The sequence below is a fragment of the Drosophila subpulchrella genome, chromosome 3L, assembly GCF_014743375.2.
Source record: "Drosophila subpulchrella strain 33 F10 #4 breed RU33 chromosome 3L, RU_Dsub_v1.1 Primary Assembly, whole genome shotgun sequence".
In the NCBI taxonomy this organism is placed as follows: Eukaryota; Metazoa; Arthropoda; class Insecta; order Diptera; family Drosophilidae; genus Drosophila; species Drosophila subpulchrella.
The window spans coordinates 7007326-7029399 of NC_050612.1; the positions used below are offsets into that span (position 1 = coordinate 7007326).

General features: G+C 40.5%; 1 protein-coding gene across 1 annotated transcript; it reads left to right on the plus strand.

Annotated features, from left to right (window-relative positions):
• Positions 1 to 728: 728 nt before the first annotated feature.
• LOC119553626 (peroxiredoxin 1) lies at positions 729 to 1459 on the plus strand. The gene has a single exon (XM_037864096.1). The coding sequence runs from the start codon at positions 796 to 798 to the stop codon at positions 1384 to 1386; it is 591 nt and encodes a 196-aa protein (XP_037720024.1). The 5' UTR covers positions 729 to 795; the 3' UTR covers positions 1387 to 1459.
• The last annotated feature ends 20615 nt before the right edge of the window (positions 1460 to 22074 follow it).

Sequence of the window (22074 nt, forward strand, 5' to 3'; positions counted from 1 at the left end):
ACATGTCTATTAACAGGCATCCATCCATGTTGGCTGGCAACTGTTTTCCCCGCGTTTTCGTGTTTTTTTCTCCGCTTTTAATTGCAACTGTCATCAGGTGGCCGGCGGTAATTGACGGGCTGCTAAATCGCCTCCAAATATTTTACCAACTCGTGCATTGGCACAAAAACATATGCTAAAAAGCGGTGAAAAAAGCGGGACAGACCGCACTGAATGAGCTGTCAAGAAACACGACCCGTATGACTGGCGCTCGCATAAAAAATGCTACGCCTTCAATCGATCAAAGCCAATAAACCGCATAAAATGCTCGAATTTCCCCGTCGGCAGAAGGTGTCATATGCGAAATTAACACAACAATCATTTCACACGCCCATCCACATCCAGCGGCAGGTGGGAAGTCGGCCCCCCGTTCACATAATTGAATTGGATTCAATTTAATCGATTGCCATTCGGTTTATGTTGCCAAAAGGACGCTCTAATTGGGGCTGATCGTGTTACGATTGTCGGTTAGATATGAGTTGGAAATTCGAGTGGGAAATGAACAAAAACTAAATGCAATTGCCAGTGAATGGCTATTGAAATATGAATCAGGGGAAATGTTTGATTTATGAATGTATACATCGGTTAAAATTGTGTAAATAAATGAATGCGATGTGTAAAGGGCAGTGTCAATTTTTGAAAAAAATATAGTAACCCTGTACTAGTAGCTCCCCATTTGAACTCTCATTATAATAACACATACTCAGTGGAACACAACTTACAAGTAAACTGTAAAACAAAAATAAAACCTTCAAGATGCGGATGCTCAATCTTAACCAAGTGGCTCCTGACTTCACCACCAATGCAGTGGTAGCTGGTGGCTTTCGGAATTTTTCCCTATCGGACTTGCGGGGCAGATACGTACTTTTGGTATTCTATCCGGCGGACTTCTCCTACGTCTGCCCCACGGAGCTGCAGGCATTTAGCGACAGAGCTCCGGAATTCCGGAACGTGGGCTGTGAGGTCCTGGCCTGTTCGACGGACAGTCACTTTGTGCACTGTGCCTGGATGAATACGCCACGAAAGAGCGGGGGTCTGGGGGAGTTGGACATTCCCCTGCTGGCGGACAAGAACATGCAGATTGCCAGGGACTACGGGGTCCTCGACGAGGCCACAGGACTGGCTCTACGTGCCTTGTTCATCATCGATCGCGAGGGGCGCATTCGCCAGATCACCGTAAACGATATGGGCGTGGGTCGCAGTGTGGATGAGGCACTGCGTCTGGTCCAGGCCTTCCAGTTCAGCGATGAGTTCGGCGAGGTCTGTCCAGCCAACTGGCGTCCGGGAGCCAAGACCATGAAGGCTGATGCCTCCGGAAAGGAGGAGTACTTCAAGTATGCGTCGTAAACTCACAATAAAAACTTTTTCGGGGGTGCAAGCAGCCAAATAATTGGTTAGAATGACCTTACGTTTTAATTTATTTTTTATCCTTTCATTATTAGAACGTTTAGTTTCTATTTTACCCTTAAACAACAAATAATTAAATTCCAATAATTTCATCAAACATTTTCCGCCATATTAAAAGACATTTTAAAACCATAAAAAAATCTATATAAACTTGCATTCTCAAAAGATATCACCTCTACCTCCATTAATTTAATATAAACATTCCACCCAAAATATAATCGGCAATCAGCAAAGGGCAGCTTCAATTTTTATTATAGGTATGGGCATGCCAAAAATAACAAAAACCGATGCCAAAAGGAAGGAGCGACAAAAATTATATCTGAAATGAATACTTATTATTATCGCACGAAAGACTTGCCGCCGTTTGTCATCAAGGTCTTGCTTAATGGATGTGGTTAAATTTTTTCCACTCGTATAAAATATTTTCGCAGCTCTGGTTGTTTTTTAAGGCTACCGCAGAGTCTGGTTGTGAGAGGAAGCAGTCGGCCAGCTGCGATCGAGATCGCTTCTCTGGCTTTTCTATGCACAGAGAAAAAAAACTTTTAAATCAAAATTTGGTTAAAAACACGGATTTTTAAGAAGAGCTGTTAGTATTTATATTATACCTAAGTAGAACTTAACGTTTTCTGAATACATTATTTCGAAGAATCATATTTTGTCTAGAGAACATTTTATTATTAACATGTGTAAGGATTTAGGAACTTTTAATCATTTATTATTGTTATTTAAATAATTAACATGAGGCATATCTATTACATTTATAAATAAAATTTTTCTACATCCAATTAAAAAGCATCGAAAATTATCCATCTTTCAATAAGGAACCTTTAATACAGTTTTGGGTTTTGATACAATATAAAGGATTTACTATTTTCAAAGCATGTATTTAAAAGTATTGTATAAAGATTGTATAAAGTATGCCCTAAAAATCAAGTTATTTCCCAATATGTGTTAATTTTTCTTCCAGTGCCTTCTTCAGTGAGGAGTTTTTTCCCCGTCTTGCCAGCTTGTTGTCGCCTTAGTCATTGGCGGCTGCTGTGGTCGCCGGACAGCCTCAATTGGGGCCACCGACTGCGCCCTCCTCGCAGCAGTCACTTCACAACTTTGCGCGCTTATCTTAATTGTTGCTCGCATATTAATTTCGTACCTGCTGTGCTGACAACAACCTGAAAGCCTCCCCTCTCCCCGGAAAGTTGGGGAACTGGGCAGTAGCTCAAGTAACTTCGGCGGTACGGAACAGAACTGAAGGGGCCATCACACAACAGCCCATCCTGGTGCCTCCAATCAATGCTCTCATTCGGGGACGATGTCGCCTGTCGCTTGTCTTACTTTATTGTTGACAAATTAATAGATTGTGCTGTCCATATTAACACGTTTACGTGTTGCGCTTCCTTCCGGCCACAAAATGGGGCATTAAAAATGCATGAGAATTCCGAACCGCAGTCCGTCGTCCGGCTATCGCTCTGATTAGTAGTGAATTGTGTTCCGATTCGAATGCATTTTAATGCCCTTCGGCGTTTCACGTCATTTCATTTCGATTCGTTTTGTTTTACAGTCAAACTTCCGTAACTGGAAATTCTGAACAACTCTCTGGGGATTTGATATGCTAAGTATTAAGAATCAAATTGAAATAAGATATTTAAGAAATGTTTGCAAGCACTCTATAAATATGTATAAAGTATCCTTAAAAAGACTTTATATAATGATATATAAATGATGATATAATTTACTTTTTAATTTATCATCCTGGAAGTATAAATATCAAATATTTGAAATATCTTAAATGTTTAGAATGTGCCATAAGTAGTAAATTAGTGCTATTGAAGCTAACCTGTATGTTTAAGATGATTTTAATGAATTTAATTAGGCTCGTGATAAGAGCCATTCGCAGAATCCGCCGGAAGCGATTTACGTGCCAGTCGAGAGTCCCAACTACGGATCAGATAAGCTCAATCCACACGCTTGTATATCTGGCCAATGATTGATTACGCTGGCGACTCTGAGGCCGATAAACGAGTTGATTAGCAACTGCGACCAGATCTCGATCTTCATCTCCATCTCGATCTCCATCTGAATCAGCGATCTTGAGGCCTAAGAACCGGAGACGTGACGCTCTCTTCAGAACCTCATCGCCGTAATTGCGGCAGATGCGGTTCTTTCATCGCTTTTCGCTGGCGCCTCAGAACGGAGCGACGTGCTCTTTCTCACCTGGCGTCACCGGGCCAAAATCCCCTCCCCGCGGAGTTGGCAACGCGATACTCCAGACCCAAAAGGGGGGACATGGGTTAATCAACTCAATGGAATAGCGGTCTCGACAATGTGCGTACATCAACTAGGAAGTCACACTGATAATGGAGAGTACGGAAATTGTGCTTGATTGCATAGTGATTTTTGAAAGACGCTAGTTGAAATAATTAGTCTGATCTATGTATTTGCAAAGAAAGCATCTATGTGGAGATGCTAAATTGTGAGAATATTTCAGATCGTTCTAAAATCGATGAGTTATTATTTTCAAGAAAAGAGAATAATAGTTCTGATGTACAAATTCACAAATTTGAATATTTAAAAAATTTAAATCACTTACGCCATTATATTACTTTCAAAGAATTAAACATTTCCTAATATTTAATATTCAAGCTTTTTTATTTTAAAACTTTATCAATTATTAAAATGCATATACAATTTTAGAAAAGGAATTGTTTAGAGAGGTTGGTGTAAGTGTAAGAACACAAAATTGCGTCATAAAGAAAATCGAGACAAAACAACATTATAATATCAGCAATTGGCCAAATAAACTTTACTTCGTGCCAAAGGAAATTACAAAACGCAGTCATAACAGGTGTGAATTTTATAGAAAGCCCCATGATGCATAATAAAATAAATAACCAAGATCCGCTGCTCAACAAATTTATTACCCAGATGTTATTGCTCTACGATGGCGTATAGAAAATCGCGGAGAAAGCCATGACTAATAAAATTGGGAACCAGGAAACGAATGCCACAGTCGCAATCATTCAACTGGCCATCATCTTGTGGCATTTCGACTCCCAGGAACTGTCCGAGCCATCAGCATAATCATCGGGCGGTGGGATATACATATACCCAACCGATCCCAACCAAACCAAACCGATCCGATCCCCCGCACATTGCAACACTTCTCAAATCATCCGGCGATGATATGTGGATAATGGCTTTCTGGGCACCATCAACAACAGTTTATCTTGCCCTAACCTTCAACCTTTTGTGGCGGCAATCAAGTTGGAGTTGGACTCCCAGCAACCAGCACCCAGCACCCAGCACCCCTTCACCCTTCACTCAGCTGCTCAACACCTTGGCTAAAATGCAGCTGTAGTTTCGGTTCGAGCCGAGTCTTGGGGCTTTTGGCCAACTAGAGACGGGCCGCCAAGAGTGTAGACAACTTAAATCAAAGTGCTAATTTTAAAATAACAACCCTGTAGACAGCCTAAACACACAGGCCAGCCAACAGCCCGAGATCCCCGCATTTCGTCCCCAACCCCACCGAAACTCATATTGGAAAAACGTTTACGCGAAACTGCTTAACTAGCTGCCAACAACAACAACAACCATAGCAACAACAACTAAAACAATAACAACAACAGTGGAAAAGGCAACAAAGAGACGGGCCCAACAATTGGAGAGACAAGATGAACGGCACGAAACAGGATGTTGGAACGTGGGGCTGAAATTTGCAAAAGAAGTTTGGCCAGGGGTTAATTCGGGGGCCGCGGGGATGCCAGCACTCGAAAAAAATATAATACTTTTAAAATATATATTTTATTAAGCTCTGAGTGATCGAAAATGTAAGCTAGGTGCCATAGAAATCCCTTGAACTTCAAGAAACGTTTTAAATTAAGCTGAAAGGAATCAAAATTAAAGGACTTTTTAGTACCTACTTAGCATACTAAGGGTATTTTCTCTGTTTCCGCTTTATAAAAACTATATTATGAACTAAGGAATTTAATGTAAATTTAAGTATAGGCCTAATTAATAAAATATTTATTTATTCAAATGTATGCAACATTTTTTTAAGCCAAAGTTTGAAAACTAATATAACGGGTTTTTTAAAATAAATAACAGAACGTGGACCGTATCATATTCAAAGGGTATATGCATTAAAAACAAAACAATTAAATGAATCCTTAAAAGAAACATTCCTTTTACAGCAAAACTTTTACTGCTTACAGATATTATTAATATTATTTTACTGTATTAAAATTTTTAAGCCTACACCCTTTGTTATTTTAAGTGTACTTCGCATCTCCATGGACCCGGCATGATGTTGATGTTGAGTTATCGCGGGTATATTAATTTTAGCTGCCGTTGATGGTTCCAGGGCTTCCAAAAAGAGAAGACCGAGCCGGGGCCAGGAATATACTTGTATAAAAGAAATCTTCGCACATTCACAGCTTCCTTTAAGGAGCATCTCATTCTAATTGACGAAAATCAGAGAAAAAATACAAACAGACAGACGGATGGCCGGCCATCCAGAATCCAGATCCAGAAGGGAAGATCTCGTTTTCGTTCTCGTTCTCTGAAGCACGTAATTGTTTGCACATATTTCTGAAACACCAAGTTGGAGCCAATCTCGAATCGTTTGGCTCCTCGGTATGCGCTTCGTCTTTCTTAGAAAATTGCCGTCTTCCAGTTGGGACAGCGAATTGAAATGAAATGATGATCATGGGCCGCATAACCTGGGGAGCCTGCTCACGTTTTTTCCTTTTTCCCCCGCTTTTTCGGTGATTTTCACATTGAAATATTTCTCATTGGGCTCGGTGCGAAAAATGCCACAGACGGCGGGAAAAAAGGGTGGCGGAGGGAAGGGGCTGCCCTTTTTTGCAGTCTGTTTTATATACATATATAAACAATAAAAGGAATATTTGTTTGTCTTGCTGGGAGAATGGAGGACGGGGGTCCGACGGACTTGATTTATTATTGGGTAACAATTCATATGCCTTTATTGATATTTTTCAATTCCTGAACGTCCCAGCGCGTGTGAGACACAATAAATTTTGAAATAAATTGGATTTCTCAGTTTTAATCAGCCCAAACAGCAAAAAATAAATATCAACCGAAGGGCAGGCCCACTGATGACTCGGGTCCAGTCCAGGGTCCGAGTTCCCTTGTGGAGAATTGCGGGCCTCGAGCCGGGATCCTCAGACGCCACAAGTGGAGCGCTGACAGTCGGCGATCGCAGATGGAGATCGTGTTGGAGCCAAAGGGAAAAGGGAGGCTGCCGCCTAGGTATGCTGGGGGCCACATAAACGATGTGCAAAAATAACCCACGGCGGTTGGGGTTGCTTTTCCTTGGAAACGAACTTGGGAATACCTATTCTCAGCCGTAGTTCAAACTAGTTTAATTACTTTGTTTATGTTCAGGGTAATCGTTAAAAGTTAAACATTTGAGGAGATTTAAAAAAATGTTAAATAATAATATTTATTATATGTTTTTCAATGAAATTTTATTGATTTCTAGGAATGTTTAATAGATTTGACTTAGTTTTAAGCGCAAACATTGTATGTAAATTTTATTCGTTGCATGGTTTTCTAATGGAACTTATGGAATTCTTTTAGAGTTCGATATGGTAAATTGTAATTCTTATTTTTCTTATTAATACAGATTTTTGGTTAATATTTGTTATAATTGATTTAAATATTCGTATAATCATTACTTAAATTTGATGTTTTATTGCTATCCATTATTGTTTTGCCTAGCTTTGAATGCTAAATGTGGAATGTTTTTTGAACGTATAAGTAAAAAAGTGAATAAAATAATTACGCTAATGAAACACTGCCATATGAGGGGCTCTGAATCTTACAACACGTATTACATGAACAGTTTAATTGTCTCTGAACGCTTCAATTTTCCGAAGAATGATGCCATTCCATAAGAGCACCGAGATCATTGTCTATTATTTCTCTGTTCAAATCTTTGTTAACCCCCCGGCAGATGTTACCAACTCGCCGTCTGTCTAATTATACCCCATTTAACCCATTTGCCATTGCTTATTAAAAGTGCGTTGCTTTGCGTTCCTCGTCGTCTTCGTCATCGTAGCTCCGTTCTCCATCCTCCGTGCACATCCATCCCATCCTGTATTTTATACCATACTCGCACTATCCTTGACTTGACCATGGACCGTGGGCTTTTTGGGTGCCAAGCCGAGAGAAGTGTAAAAATATGCTGCCAATGTTGCAATTTATTTATTTATTTTTCCTTGGCTTTTTGTTGCTGCTGCTGTTGTCTCGTCGAGCACAAAAATGTACATACAAGCCAACACATGGACGTAGGTTCCTCCGCAGGGGGAGGGGCCTTGAGTGGCATGGGCGGTGGAAGAGGGGCGGGGGCAACGTGTGCACATTGTTTATTTCACACACTTATTGGGCCGCGGGCGCTACTGTGCAGTCCTCCTGATCCCCTCCTGGTTTAGCTCCAGTTCTCAAGTCCTCCACTTCTCCAGCTCTCCAGTTAGCATTCCCAGCTCAGCCCGGCGCGGTTCGCTTCACTGCGCTCCCAGCTCTTATGCACTCAAAAAAAAATTTAGCAATAGATTGGGATATTGTGAACAAACATACATATTACTTAAAAATTTAGTTTATTGAATGATTTATAAATGTAAATTTCCAAAGCCTTTAATTTTAAAAAGGTAATTTTTAAACTTTCTCTTAAAAATAAAAACAACTTGAAATCAAAAACTAATACATACATTGTTTTTCAATACCAAATCAGAAAATTAGCATATATATTAGAGCTAAAGAAGTTTCTTGATAGTAGTACCTAGTCTTCCCAAAAAATTTGAAATATTGTTTTAAAAGTCCGCTCTTATTGACTGACAATTAAATTTAATAGATGAACTAAAACTTGTAGCGCAAATAGTCAGCGGTAATTTTTTATTTCTGGGAGTAATATGCACCCCCACCGAAGTTGTACACTGTTCATGTGGCGGCAGACACTCTTCATGTTCGCCTAGTGGGAGACTGCTGGCTTAAGTTATTGATCCATAAATTTTGGTGCAAACTGATTAGTAACAAAGCATTGTGTTTTCATTCAAATACGAAGAAATGTTTAGAAGAGAAATAAAACTACCACAGAATCAATTTTTTTTAGTGTATCTCTCCCAAGCCCTCATCCCGATCCCTGAGCGATCCGAGATCCGAGGGCCGGGGCCAGCAATTGGCTTGTCTTGTCTTGTCGTACGTTTTCCAGCTAAGATTGGCGACGCCATGTAGTTAACGCGTTCGCACTTTTTTTTTGCCTCCTCAGCTCTTTGTTGCAGTGGCCGTAGTGTGTAGTGCAGTTGTTGGTGTGGCAAGTTAGCCCATGGAGATGGAGCGGAGTCCTCGACTCGTGTCCAGTCCATTGAGTTTTCATGCCACGCAACTGCAGCGAAATTGGCTAAAAATGACACTCGTTTTCAATGGTCGAGTGGGTCGGGGGTATGGAAAGGCATGGAAAAGTAAAAAAATCGCCAAAGAGGTTTATGCATATAGTGTGCGGGATAGTATGCGGCAGAGGTGGGCATGGGCATGATTTCTGATTGGCCATAAACACACAAAAGTATTGAGTTTTATCAGGCTGCGGGCTATATGATGCTGTACGGTGGAATGGTGGTGGCTCATCGCATCCCCAGATCCCGAGACATAAACTTGTACCTCATATGCGAGTGCATATGGGGATAGTCGCCAGTTAACAACAGCAACATCAGCAATTGGCAATTACTTTGATAACCGGGCCCTGGCTTTTTCTGCTGAGAAGTTGATTTGCTTTTTCTCTTTCGACCATCGAGCCTTTGGCTCGGAGGCTTCAAGGTTTGACAAAGCAATTGATGAGACTGCAGCAGGTACGAAAATTACCCGGCGGTATTACCCCCGATATCTGGCGAAGGGTCAGGGAGGGGGTTATAGCCCCAGTTGGTGACTGAAAATATGAGTAGGCTAAAGGTTTATCAGCGCCATAAATAAAAGTGGCCCGATAATGTAAATGTAATCTTGGCTAATCCCGGCGATCTTAATTGGTACAAGGTGATTGGATTTGGATCCAACTTGGGATTGGGTGCTCATAACTTGGGGCACTAAAATAAAAATACTTTAAGTAACTGAGAAATAACATTTCAAGCTAAGTCCTCCTAGATTATCTTTGGATTACTTTCGTAAAGCAAAAGTATCTTGCAATTAAACATTTAGTTTGTTTTTGAATTTACTTAGGCATTTAAAAAAATATATTTTAAAAAATAATAAAATAAAATAATAAATTATTGATAACTTAAATTCTAAATTGGGCTGTAAAGGTAATTGTTAATTTTGCTAAAATCATTATATAGGTAGTATTTTATTTTAATTAGTTGAATCCATTTAAATAAAATACTTTTTTATTGTTATTAATCAGGAGAGGTCTATTTATCATTTATAAAAAGCATTTAGATTTATTTGAAAGATATCTTACGTACACAGCTTAATTAGCTTCAACAGGGCAATTGAAAAAGGGCTGCTCTTTCTTTTTAGACCTCTACTGATTCCTAATCTTAACAGCACAACAAATTCGAAAAGTCAAGAACAATTAACTTCCTCATTACCCCTAAATGTACCCGCATTTCTTCCGTACCCAGGGACGTATCAATCCGGCAGTACTCTCCCACTTATAATTACTCCGCTTGATGTACCTATCTGATCGTATTTCACTCAGGGCTGCCGCCCAGCCCTCTGAATTCCGCCTTGACGAACGCGAAAAACATGACAGTTTTTCCCAGTGGCAAAAAGGAACACCCGTACCCATACCACCGCATATCATGCCAACACCATCGATTTATGATGGTCACCCCTTCTGCTGCGTGGTATTCTAAGGTAGTTAGCCCGTTTTGGTGGCAGGGATTAAGATTAAGACCTGGTGCTACATCAAATGGGTGTGAAAAACGCAAATTACAAAGAATTTCCTTAGGGTTACGACCGGCAAGGGGGAGTATTACCCGGCAGCCAACAACAGGAAACTGGCCACATAGCTGCCGTCGAGTTTTGGATGGACAGACAGTCCGCAGTCCTCAGTCCGCAGTCGACGACTACTAACTAACTAAGGGCGTGTCAGGTAAAGTCCTCCTCATCTCCATCCTCACCCTTTCCCTAGCCCGGTCGTGTAACTTTGAAATATGTTGAGCGTGGTGCGATAACTGGCCAAGTAACTAACTTGGCCAACTCGGCTAACTGGTAACTGGCAAACTGGCTAACTGGCCGCTGCATATGCATATTTTATGCCATTTAAGCGGCATTTATGCAGCTTCGCGTGTTGACAAAAGTTGTTGGCTGCTCGTAACTCAATCTCAATATTTCAGAGCCCCAGCCAGCGTTACATTAAAACGTGACTTTGACAGTAGCAGTTGAGGCCTCTGACAACGGCAGCAACTGCAGCACCAGCAGCAAAAGCAACAGCAGCAGCAGCAATGCCCAACAGCAACAGCCAACATGCAGGAGCAACATCAACAGCCACAGCAGCAACATCGACGCTGTACGTGCCCCAAACACCAGGAAGAGTCATCGTCATCGGTGCTGTGTGACATTCGTTAAGCAAAATATGTGTCATCCTCCAGCTAGAAGCTGAAAACGGGAATGGGCACTCCGATTGGCTATGGATGGGATATTAGTCGACGGCACATTTTCCCAAGGGTATCAGGGGTATATAGCCTGCGCAAGACAATGGCAAGTGTTTCCCAGGATCAACAGCTGAGAATTGAATGAAAACACAAGTACGTGGGTTTCGGTTTCCTCAGAGCCCACAGTCATAAAATATGGCATTAGGATCGGTAAACCTGGCGCCTTAATAAATAAGGATAAGTCTACTTAATACCAAAAATACATGATTGTATAAAAATTAAATTGGATTCGAACTTCCCAATATATATGTGGTAACCTTTTAAACTAATGAATTGTCTTTGCAACTTTAAAAACATAATCGCTAACAGCTTCTGTATCAGTGTTATATTTATTACCACTGGTAAAAACAAAATTGGACAAACAAATATCTGAATTTTAATTATGTGCATAAAGTTTATTTTCAGCAAATGCCGTAGACTTTATTGACAGGTTTGCTATTACCTTATAATGAAAGGCTTGAGCTTTAACATTTTAAAGTACAAGGCGAAAGATTTTTTATTACGGTACTTAAAGAGGTTTTTTAATGGCAATCTAAATAATCTAAATGGAGAGGTGTGGTTCTTGAAAGTGTCTACTATAAATAATTTGTCTAAAACCCAACTAGAAGGATTTTAGAAAGTATTTCCCCCAAAAGTACTGGGTAGCTAGTCGTCCACAGTTCAACTTCAGAATTCCTTCACATTTTTTTAGGGAGGAACGGGTACATCCAGAGACTCCTGATCTATTGGTTTTTGCGTGGCAAACGTTTACAAGCTAAACATATTTTCGTGGTCGACGTCGTCGACTGGCTGCCATGGCTGATTGCATGCATATTAGCCAAGAACCCAGAGAAAAGAACCAAGAACTAAGAACTAGGAACCAGGCTGGGATGAGGGGAAGACGCCAAAAAGTTGATCTGCGTTCTGAGGCATCAGTGCTACATTGTCGACTTTCTGCCCCGGATACCTCTGCTCCTCACGAGCTGCTGCATATTTTTGCTACCCTTTTGTTTTGTGGCAAAAGCGAAGCAGCCAACAAGACACGATTTTTAAAACGAAATCCATGTTCTTGAGCCGCACTACGAGCAGATCGCACTTTATTCTTTCTCCAGCTCCTCTCCTCTATGAGGAGTTTGAGGGTCTGGGAAGCGTTATTTATAAAACATGTTCGAAATGCAAAGCATGCGACACGACGAAGCTTTCATGCCCTATACACAAGTGCCGCATACTTCGCATCGCTCACAGATTATTCAGATTTTTTTTTCAGTTTTTCCTGTTGTCGCCGATGATGTTTTTCAGCTCCATGGGGGTAAATCATATTCCAATTGTGGAGACAACAACAAAATCAGGGGCGCTGGGGATTGATCATCCAGTGAAAGGGGCTTTAAAGATGATTAACTCTTTATGCATAAGAAATAATTATCACATGTGAAACGGCAGCTGCTCATGGCAATTAAAATTGCTTGGTCTTGGCCTGTTTCCGGGAATAATTAATTTTATACATAAGCAATATATTTCAATTTTTTTAGATCAAAGTCACAAATTCAATTATTTAGTAATTATCCAAATCATTATCCATACTATATAAATACAGCATCCAACTCTTTATTTTCTGCTCATTCAGTGGACTTAATTGATTGATCATCTCTCTGTCATTAACAATGTCACACTTGCTTTTTGTCACTTTGTCACACTCGATCATTGCCAGTGATCATTGCTTGTAAACACTTCAGTTGTGATCGAGTCAAGATCATTTTATTTAAAGATCTCTATGTCTCTATTCTATTTAGGAGATCGCTTATCTTCCCATTTGTGTTCGAGTGATCTACAATTGCTCTTGATCCACTATTCGCCACGCGACTGATCGCATCTGGTTTGTTGTGATCTTCTAGCAACGATATGTCCAAGTTGTCGATGGTTCAATCATTAATCTCTTTAAGTGCTTTGCATAGAAGTTCAAGGAGGATGAAATTTTTCTTCGACAATATGTGAAATACTTAAATATGTACAAATTTATTTATTTTAATGATTATATTGTTAATAATATTATGAGTAATGTTTTTTTGGGAATTAAGAATTTTTATATTTTCATTCTATAAATCATTAACATTATTTAACCTTATTGTTATTTTATACGGACATTTGTTGGTGGCTAAAGAGTACTAACTTTAAGATTACACAACATTAAATTTTTAGAAACCCTTTACCAAATCCTTGGGATATTCGCAGCTTGTTCCGATCCTCTTCATGCAGTCCAAACTTGGCGATCAACCCAATCGGAACCCGGCAAAAGGGCAATTCTGACTAAGCAGCGAGGGAACTAGCCCATTGAGCTTACCATTTTTGCATTCGGTGGCATTTGCAATGGTCTCATAACCCAGGGCCAGACAATGAAACCCCATCCCCACACCTTCACCCCCTGGAATCTGCTGTCAATGTGCGTAACAATTAAATCGTGTGGCTTCCTCTTCTGTCTGCAGACAATTTGCAAATGATCGGTCGCCGTGGGTTCGGTGGCTTCGGCTTCAACTTGGCCCACAGGATGCCAGTGCTCGATGGGATTGGATTGCGTGGCCCATGCACCTAACTTCATCACGATCCGCGACACGAAAATAGTTGCACTCCTCCCAAAGACGGCGGCGCTCGATGCGAAGGAGCCTTCTTTTCTTGGAGTGGGAAGCGTCACATCACGAAGTCGACGCCAACGCCACTGCAGCCAGAAGTACATTCGGAAAAAAGTGTAATTCTTAACCTTAATCACAGAACTAGATTAATATTAATACTCTTTTGTTAAAAAAAAATGCCGGATTAAAAAAAAATTTTCTAACTTAAAAAAATGTATGTTGTTTCGGTATTAACCCCAAATGGTTACATTTTTGTAAATGCGAGTACAGAAAAATATATATTTCAGAAAAGAGTATTTCTTCCCCAACGCAATACTATTATTTCCATTAATATTTAATAGGTATTTTTTTACGGTTCTATTGACTTATATAAGAAATAAATCAAAATAAACTCTATTATAATGGTAAGTTCTCTTAATCTATGTGGTTATCCTACCCTTTCACTTCTAAGCAAAATAAGCAAAGATTTATCAACCCTTAGTTTTTTGTGATATTAAAATTGTCGGTGACAATATTATAGGTTTAAATTTGGACTTACAATGTTATGGTTTAAAATGTTCATATGTATATGTTCATATGCAAATACATTTTAAGAAATATATACGGGTTATATGAATACCGTGCATGAAAAAAACATCCTCTAACTAAGGTGTTGTATATTTGTAATTAGTATACACCGAAAGATACGTAGCGCCCATACAACTAAATACCTTGTTAAATACCTTGTTAAGTCTTTGGTATAAACTGTGTTCAGTTCTTTTAAAACCTATGGCTCACATTCAGTGTTCTTCTAGTGATTTCTTGGCCCGTATTATTAACACAAATTATAATTTAGAACATAATAGTTTCGAGTGTAATAATAGCAATAGCAATAGCAACTGGCAACTGGCAACAGCGACTCGATTCGACTCCCAACTGCCACCAGGTTGGCTGCCCCGGCGATTTCGATTTCGAGTTGTGGTGCTTTGCATATTTAGCAAACACATTGCTGGGCTCTCGGCGAAAACGGTTTCATTGTTGCCGCCAACAACATGAAAGCCTGCGCTCCTTTTGGTGGCCAACACACAGCAGAGCTCTTACCAACACAGGTAATCATTCCCATTCTGAGTCGCGGCCCCGGTCTCAGTCTCCGCCCGCAGCCACTCACACAGATGCCGATAATAACAATCGACCCAGAAGAACAGAGGGACTCTGGCTACAGTCTCGGCACTACGGATATGGAGGACTGAAACCAGAGGAGCCAAACCGGGGATCCGGGGATCTGGGGACCCGAGCCGAACGCTGGCCAACGAGACCAACCGACAAGAAAATAAGTTGAATAAAATTATTGTGAACACGTCTCGTTGATTTATTGTGAAATCGCGCATGAGTAATGATCGCATATTTGGGTATGCTTGTTGTTTTATCCGAAGAGAAGGTCGCTCCGTACCTCTATCCCACTTTACTTGGCTCCCTCGATTGGGCCACAGTATAATTTCTGCTGTCTGCTTTTTTACCTCCTCTGGGTTGTTTCTTTTTTTTTGTATTTTTTTTTGGCCTTTTTCCAGCCTGGTTATTGCTCATTTTCGTATCGATACGTAAGCCGGTGATTCTGTTTACATTTTACCGGGCTTGTGCTCTCTATTGTTGCTCTAAATGGCATCGAATGAGTTGAACATTTTGGTGTGTTTTCTCGTTGTCGTTTGGGGACCTCCAAAAACAGTGCCACATTCGATTTGAGACCGAAGCTAAAGCTAAAGCCATGGGATCGGTGATCTGGGATCGGAGCTGGAGTATGGAGCCGGGAGTCTGGGGTCTGGGACAAACAATAAAACATGATGATGGGCAAACTCAATGGTCGGAGGTTGCGGGGTTCCTTTCTGGTTATCTAATCGGCCTTTATAATTGGTGGGTAACCGGCAAGGGAACCTGGAGAGATTCAGCCCGATCATTGTGTAACAATTAAGGTAAGGAATCAACACTGATCAACAATCTCCAGCATGTGGAGATCGTAATTGTTCTTTAACTTTTACCAATCTTTTGTTCTGCACTGATCTATGGCTGCGATGCATTTGTGGGTATTTTGAATTAGAGAAAATATCGCTAGAATTAAGCATGAAATCTAATTTGAAATCAAGATATTGTTTAGTAATTGCTGGAATACTTAAAAATTATACGAGGTTATTGACCTGGAAATAGTAATCTTTTGAAATTATTTTTAAGTAATAACAAATTTTTTCGACATTTTAGATTGCAAATTATAATTTAAAATAAATAATTAATAGGTAGTTTAATTATAATAACAATTTATTCATTGAAACATTAGGTAAATACATAGGTTTTACAAAGATAGTGAGTGGTATGGATAAACAACACTTATTGTTTTTGTTCTTGACATTAATAAACCCACATAAATTGCCTTTCATTTCGAGTAAGGCCCATTGCAATGCTTTTCCTTTCTATTAATCGGATAATCTTTTTCAACCCACCCGAGTAAAGCAAATTGAATCTTGCTTTCCAGCCAAGAATTCTTCTAGACTTTCTCTCCATTTTTCACATATCAATATCCATTATCTATCACATGTTTACCCAAAACAATTTTTCTCGCCAGACTAAAGTTGGAAAGCCCCCAAAAGAAGTTAACCGAAAGGAAGAAGAAGGCCAAGAGATGCAGAGGCAGAATCTGAAAATGTATCTTACAGTACGCATGAAGCAGTTGCGGACCAAAAATTGATGATCGCGTGCCAAATGTGCATGTTTATAAACATATTTCTTAGCCCCCTGAACTCGCCCCCTTTGTAAGACCCCCGAACCCAATAACTTCGGCTCTTGGCTGTCCCATTTGGATGATCTTGCATTTGATCAGTCGCTTTGTTGATTGCTTGAAACTTGTGTCCATGCAATAAAACACTCAAAATGCCAACTTTATTTTGGGTCAAAGCCGGCCAAACACGCAACGTTGCCTGAGAGTTTCCGAGTTTCTGGGATGCGATAAACTTTTGCCTTGTTCCAGTACCCCCCGTAGCCCCAGAAATCCCCACTCTACCGAGCATTAAAATTGTCTGCGGGCAGGCAAAAGATTGTGAACGAATTTTGCGTGCGTTTGACCTTTTTGAAAACAAAATGAAATATGAAATTCACACAAAAATAAAGAGCAAAGGGGCGATGGGCCGCGGCCGCAGAAACCTGTAGAAAATGGGTTATGAAATGATATATAAAAATTCCAAATTCCCAACTGATCCGATCCGAATCGACTACCAACTGTGCATTTGGCGGAACTTTGCGCCGCATGCGTCGCATATCTTTGACACAATCCGTGGCGCCCACCCGTTGGGAATTCGAGGGCAACCTTTTCACTTCTTCCCCAGCCGATCTCGAATTAAATTAATTCATAATGAACAGAATTATTAGAGCCTAACCGCCGAAAGAGAGGGCCAACGTACAATGGCACCGGCCTGCATCATTTATTGGGGTCCGAACAGTGATGGCAAAGGCCTATTAAAAAAGGGGCACATCTCGATTAAAAATATCAGAAACTATACAAATAATATATCTACTTTTTGTTCTGTTCATATGTGTGTATATTATAATTTGAGTTTTTTTACTTATTGCTTGTTAAAAGATTTACAAAGATAATATTAAATTGATTTTTATTTTATTTAAAATTTAATAATAAGCTTTTCTGTATTCATATCAAGTATATATTCTTGGTACTTTATAAGTAACAGAAAACAGAACAGAAATAATATTGCACGAAAATGGAAACATTATCAAATTACATATATGTAATGGAAAGATCATATCTTTAAAAACAGAAATAACCTGCCAATGTTGCATCACTGAACCCGAACAGAAACAAAAAGAACACTTTACAAGGGCGTTGTCAAGCAGTTAAGAAAAGAATCAGAACCAGAACCAAACTGGAACCCGGAGATCGCCGGGATTAATGGTTTCGCTGACAGAGAAAATCCTGCGGTTGTAATTTTTACGACCCCTTCTCCCTATTCGGGTCTCCTCCTTCTTCTGGCCAAGCAATTAGAGTTGGGTGAGCGAAGGTTGCCTCCTTCCCACTTGGGTGCCGATCGTAAAAGATCTTCCAGGGAATTCGCCGTCGCTCCGCCCGCGGATCATTAGTTACCCAGGAATCCGGCGTGGGTTGTGAATCACTGGATCACACTCGGGATCATGGGACTAACGCTGGACCCTGGATTTTAACGCTGGCCCAATTACGTCAGCAGACAATCCGTGATGATCGAGCTGCTCTTTCACGGAAAACGTCTATGCAAAACAGAACCCTTGTCTAGCGGTGGGTTAAAGTCAACAAACAGTTTATGCAAGGTCGGCAAGGGTTTATCTTCGTACCTGCAGGGGTGTCTAAAATCTCTAGACCAAGGTGATCAGTAGAGGATCAGAATGAATATTGGTTGGATTGCTTTATGTGTGTCATAAAGGTGCAGACAACATATTTGGAGTTTAGTACGGTGTTATGATCGGAATATGGAAAAATATGGTGCGGTATGAGAAAGGTTTCGTAAGGGGCGAGGCCCGAAGAATTAAGACTGTAAAGCTAGTCCTAAGAAGTCTACTTTTATGTTGAGGATTTTAGAAATATTACCCACGGTTAAAAGTCTACCTAAACAAAAATATTATTCTTAAGAAACTGTCTCGAACCTTTGTTCTTTTATGTAAAACAATGCTCGATTATATCGGATTAAACAAAGTTAAGTACGAACTGTGTTGATACATGGACATTTTACCAATATTGTAGTTCTTAGCTAATATTTTATATACGCCACATTTTTACTTTAATATCAAGAAAATCTAAATAAATTTTTTTAGCAGGTGAATACATTTTTTTCCAAATACTTTTTTGTCATTTTACATAGGTGGGTAGTATTCCCAAGGGTTTTAACTTGGCTTAATATTCAAGTTCTTCCTAGTAACATATGTTTCTCGACAGTAATCTATTTGGCTTTAAAAACACCGAGCAAAGACGTTCTTGGCCGCCTTAATCGGTTTACTTTCCGTTAGTTTTGATTTCCTTAGTATCAACAACGATTAAGCTGTGCTCAAGCAAATCGATCAAGACCTTTCCCCAGTTAAAGGTGACTAATTAATCAAGCGAAGATCCACTGATCTTTCAATATTTGTTCCCTAAGCTCCCCCAAAGAAGGTGTTTGAGAAACACGATTCTCCACTTCCTCCGACTCACAGAACTCGCAGCTCCCCAAAGATTGCTCTAATGATCAGCTCACACAGAATATACATCTTTCCCGGAACAGCCCACAAAAATTCTACCACATATTTCTGGCTCAGAATCAAATATGATTAATTTTTCCTTTAGGGCTCTGACAGCACAAATCTCTCTCGAACAGTCATGCCCATTGCAATTGGCCTGGAACACGTGTTTGTTTTTGGTCGGTTCGGTCAGGTCTTTCCGTTCCCCCAAACCCAAATCGCAGCTTTCACTCATGCGTGGAGGGTTCTGTGTTCTCCCGAGAGAATGTTGAGAATAGGAGAGCTGGAGGACCCGAGAACTGGAGAATCGAGTTGGGAAATGCGCATGCGCAAACGCAAATGTTGCATGGAAACCGAGGAGAACGACTACATGACATAGTGCCTGTCGTCTCATTAGGATTAGACCCACGTTATTTAATTGCATGTTAGGGATTCCTGCCTTATAATGAGTTAGTTAAACACACACACGCACGATATGGCCAGTTGAGGGAGCGACAGTAAGCAAATGATTAATGACCAGGGAACCTCCTCTGTTTATCTCACTCTTAGGCGGTTCCGTGGCCTAACCTCTGTTGGTTTTCCACATGAATTTATTTACAAATAAAATTATAGTCTCAAAGTCAAGGCAACAGGAAAAGCAGAAGCAAGAGCAGCAACAAAGCAGCAGCAAAAGCAAAAGCAACAACATTGCTGTTGCAGGGCCATTTAAACACCCCATAAACAATTTGCCATAATTTTGTTGAACGACGACGAGGCCGGCGGTTGGTGGTTGGCGGTTGGCGCTCCCTCATTACAAAATGACGGCAAATTGCAATTTTCAGTGCCCGCATGCCGATCCGATCCCATCGCATCCCATACCACACCATCCCATCCCATCCGATCCATCCAATTCGGTAGCCGGCAATTCAGCGATGCGACGATGACGACGGAACGATGTGACAATCAAGGCGACGTCCACGGGCTGATGTGATGCGATGCGATGTGATCTGATGTGATGAGTGCGTCTATCATATCGTCAACGTGCGTCGTCTGCGCTTCAGTCTCAGTCTCAGTCCCAGTTGAAGTCATCCTCCTCGTCGTCATCGTCATCGTCATCGTCACTGTCAACCGACAACATCATCATGCTGCAGCAACACCAACAAAAGAAAATACTCCAGCAGCCACACCTTAAAAAATATTTTAAGAACTATATCTTTTAATTTTTAATAGAGAATGTACTGTTTATAACATTATTTGATAAATCTAGTATCTAGGCCTAGTTTATACGACTTGTTTTGGAAAGTTTATAATTTAAATCGATTTGGTTTAAATTGATGCTAGTAAAAATATATAATAGTTGTACTTAAAAATGTGTTAAACATATTGTCGCTTACCAGGGGAATTCCAATTTATCTTAGCAAATCAATTTAAAGTTATACAAATTGAATGATAAGGAAGGAAAAATTGAAAGAAGTTCTATCATAGAACTACTGAGTAAAAGGATTTACTGTCACATTTTAGTTTTTTCGGACAAGGTTTTGTTTTCAGTGGATTAAAGCCAACCCAAGGCTGGAGACCTGGATATAGCCCCTTGATCTTGATCGGGCCAAGCTGGTGGCTGGTGGTTCAGCTCGGCTCATCATCGTCGTCATCGAAATTGTCATGTCACGAAAGTTAGCTCCCAGCTGCTGCAGTGGCTACTGCGGTGGTTGCAGTGGTTTCAGTGGTCGCAGTAGTCCGCTGGCGGCTCAGCTTTATTGTGGTTCACATTTTTTGTTTTTAGTGTTTATTTGGCCCTTGCCCCACTGGGCACGGCCACTTTATAATTGGGTTTGGCCCGGGATAAGTTTCCCTCGCCTCGAATCAATTAGCATAAAGGAAAACTTGCAATATAGTTTATTGGTTTACAATATGTTATAAATATTTGGGATCATTTTCTGATATCATTTTGGAAGTCTAGAAAGAGGGTTTATTGGTTGGGCAAATGAAAGGGCGGCCTTTCATGTGGGAAGGCACATTTATAACTGTCTTTTTAAACGAATTCTTAATAACTAGATTTACATCTTTGTTTTAAGCATATGATGTTTTAATGGGGTTAATTTGAAAATATTTAATATGGTTAGAGATTAAATGAATTGATATTTTAAAATAGTACACACCACTTACACCTTATTATAAAGTTGTCAGATTACTAATGCGTCACGTTTGTATACTTAGTCTTTTAATTTAGTTTTAGGTTTATACACATTTTTGATGGCCTTATCTTTTGTAGGGTATTTCCAGGTGCCCCGTATTCATCCCAGGCCTAAATGATCTCCCCTACTTGCAGTAATTGTTGCTGGTGGAGCTGCTGCTTCTGTGGCTGCTTGAGATTTTGTGGCTTAAATGCCTTTTAAATGCAGCTCCCCACGGGAATATGCTGTCGCCAGTCTGACTGTCTGCCTGTTGTTGCTGCTGCTGCTGTTGTTGCTGTTGCAGTTGCTGCTGCTGTTGTTGCTGCTGTTGCAGTTGCTGCTGCTGTTGACATTGTGATCAACGATAGCGGCCTGACAACTGATGGCAATCACTTGTCGCGCTTCAGATCATCCGCCCGGCAGCAGCAGCAGCAACAACAGTAGCAGCAGCAACATCGCAACAACAGCAGCAACATCCAGCTGAATGTTGCATGTTGCCCCATGCCTTGACACAGATTTGTTGGCCAAAGTTGGCGACAACGTCGTCGCCTTTTTTGGCCCAGGCGTCTAAGCCGGGACTTGTAAAAGGATCCTTCCTTTGTGGCTGCTTCCTTGGCCAATTGACAATTGACGCAAACATCAAAACTGTCTAATTAAAAACATTGCCACAGTGCGTAACAGAAATCAATGGGAACGAGTCGCGGCAGGCTGCATGATGATGCCGACAAAAGCGTTTTGACTTTATGACATCTGAAGGCGGCCGAAGACTCGAATCGACTCGACTCGGCTCGGAGAACTTGCTATTTATTTTGTAATTTTTCTTAAGAACATTTTTTCATGTTCTGTGTCGGGCTCAATAGCCAGGGCTCTTCTGGCTAAATTATGGACTCTCGTGGCGGACTATAAAACAACAATGATTCGTATAAATTGGAAACATTAAAAAAGCAATCAAAAATGTTCGGGCCAAGGCAACAGTTTTGCGGTCTCCTCGGGTCAGTT

Coding starts and splice junctions, on each gene's coding strand:
- LOC119553626 (XM_037864096.1), top strand. CDS start 796: ATGCGGATGCTCAATCTTAACCAAGTGGCTCCTGACTTCACCACCAAT.